At 46.2% G+C, this 632-nt stretch overlaps 1 protein-coding gene across 1 annotated transcript in view; it reads right to left on the reverse strand.

Moving 5' to 3' along the window:
• LOC119591831 (keratin-associated protein 5-4-like) overlaps nucleotides 1–632 on the reverse strand; it is a 6152-nt gene that overhangs the window by 1845 nt on the left and 3675 nt on the right. Inside the window, exons 5-6 of the mRNA XM_037940574.1 lie at nucleotides 409–531; nucleotides 38–157 (exon numbers count right to left, since the gene is read on the reverse strand). Coding sequence (XP_037796502.1) covers nucleotides 38–157; nucleotides 409–531 — 243 coding nt within the window. The remainder of the gene's footprint in view (nucleotides 1–37; nucleotides 158–408; nucleotides 532–632) is intronic.

A 632-nucleotide genomic window follows, 5' to 3' on the forward strand; every position in this document is an offset into this window, starting at 1 on the left:
GGGGGGGGGGGGATTGTTCGTGGCACTTTTCTCGTACCTGCCACGCAGCACTGGCACTTTCCTTGGCAGAGATCCGCGACTGGCTTCTCGCCCTCAGAGCAAAACTTTTCGCAACTTCCGCCAAAGGCTCCGCAACACTTGGTCTGGTTGCAGTTGTCTGTCGGGAAAGGAAATAACACTTACGGTTGAGTGACCATTTTAGGTGAATGGCAATGCAGTGATGCTTTATTTTGCTGATTTTACAAAATTCGGAAAGTATATCGATAAAATGTTGCCAGCACCAGACCAATCGTAACTAATTCCTACTTAAAACAACGAAATCTATAAATCACACACAAAAATGCTAAAAATCTAAGCGAACATATGAATGACCTATTCACCATTATGTAAAACACGACTCACACTTACTCTTCACACAACAGGTGCACGTTTCACCTCCGCAGAGCCAAGGGACAGACACCTCGTCGGCCTCGCAGCTCTCCACACAGCGCCCGTCTAATGCCTGGCACTTGGGGCTGTCAGGGCACCTGTCTGGCAGGGCATTGGGTACGAGCGAATAAACAGACATCAGAACTAACAATTGATGTTTCTTCTCTCTTGGTATTTTTATACATTCGAGCTTTTTTTTCTTT

This window comes from Penaeus monodon, chromosome 29, assembly GCF_015228065.2.
Source record: "Penaeus monodon isolate SGIC_2016 chromosome 29, NSTDA_Pmon_1, whole genome shotgun sequence".
NCBI lineage: Eukaryota > Metazoa > Arthropoda > Malacostraca > Decapoda > Penaeidae > Penaeus > Penaeus monodon.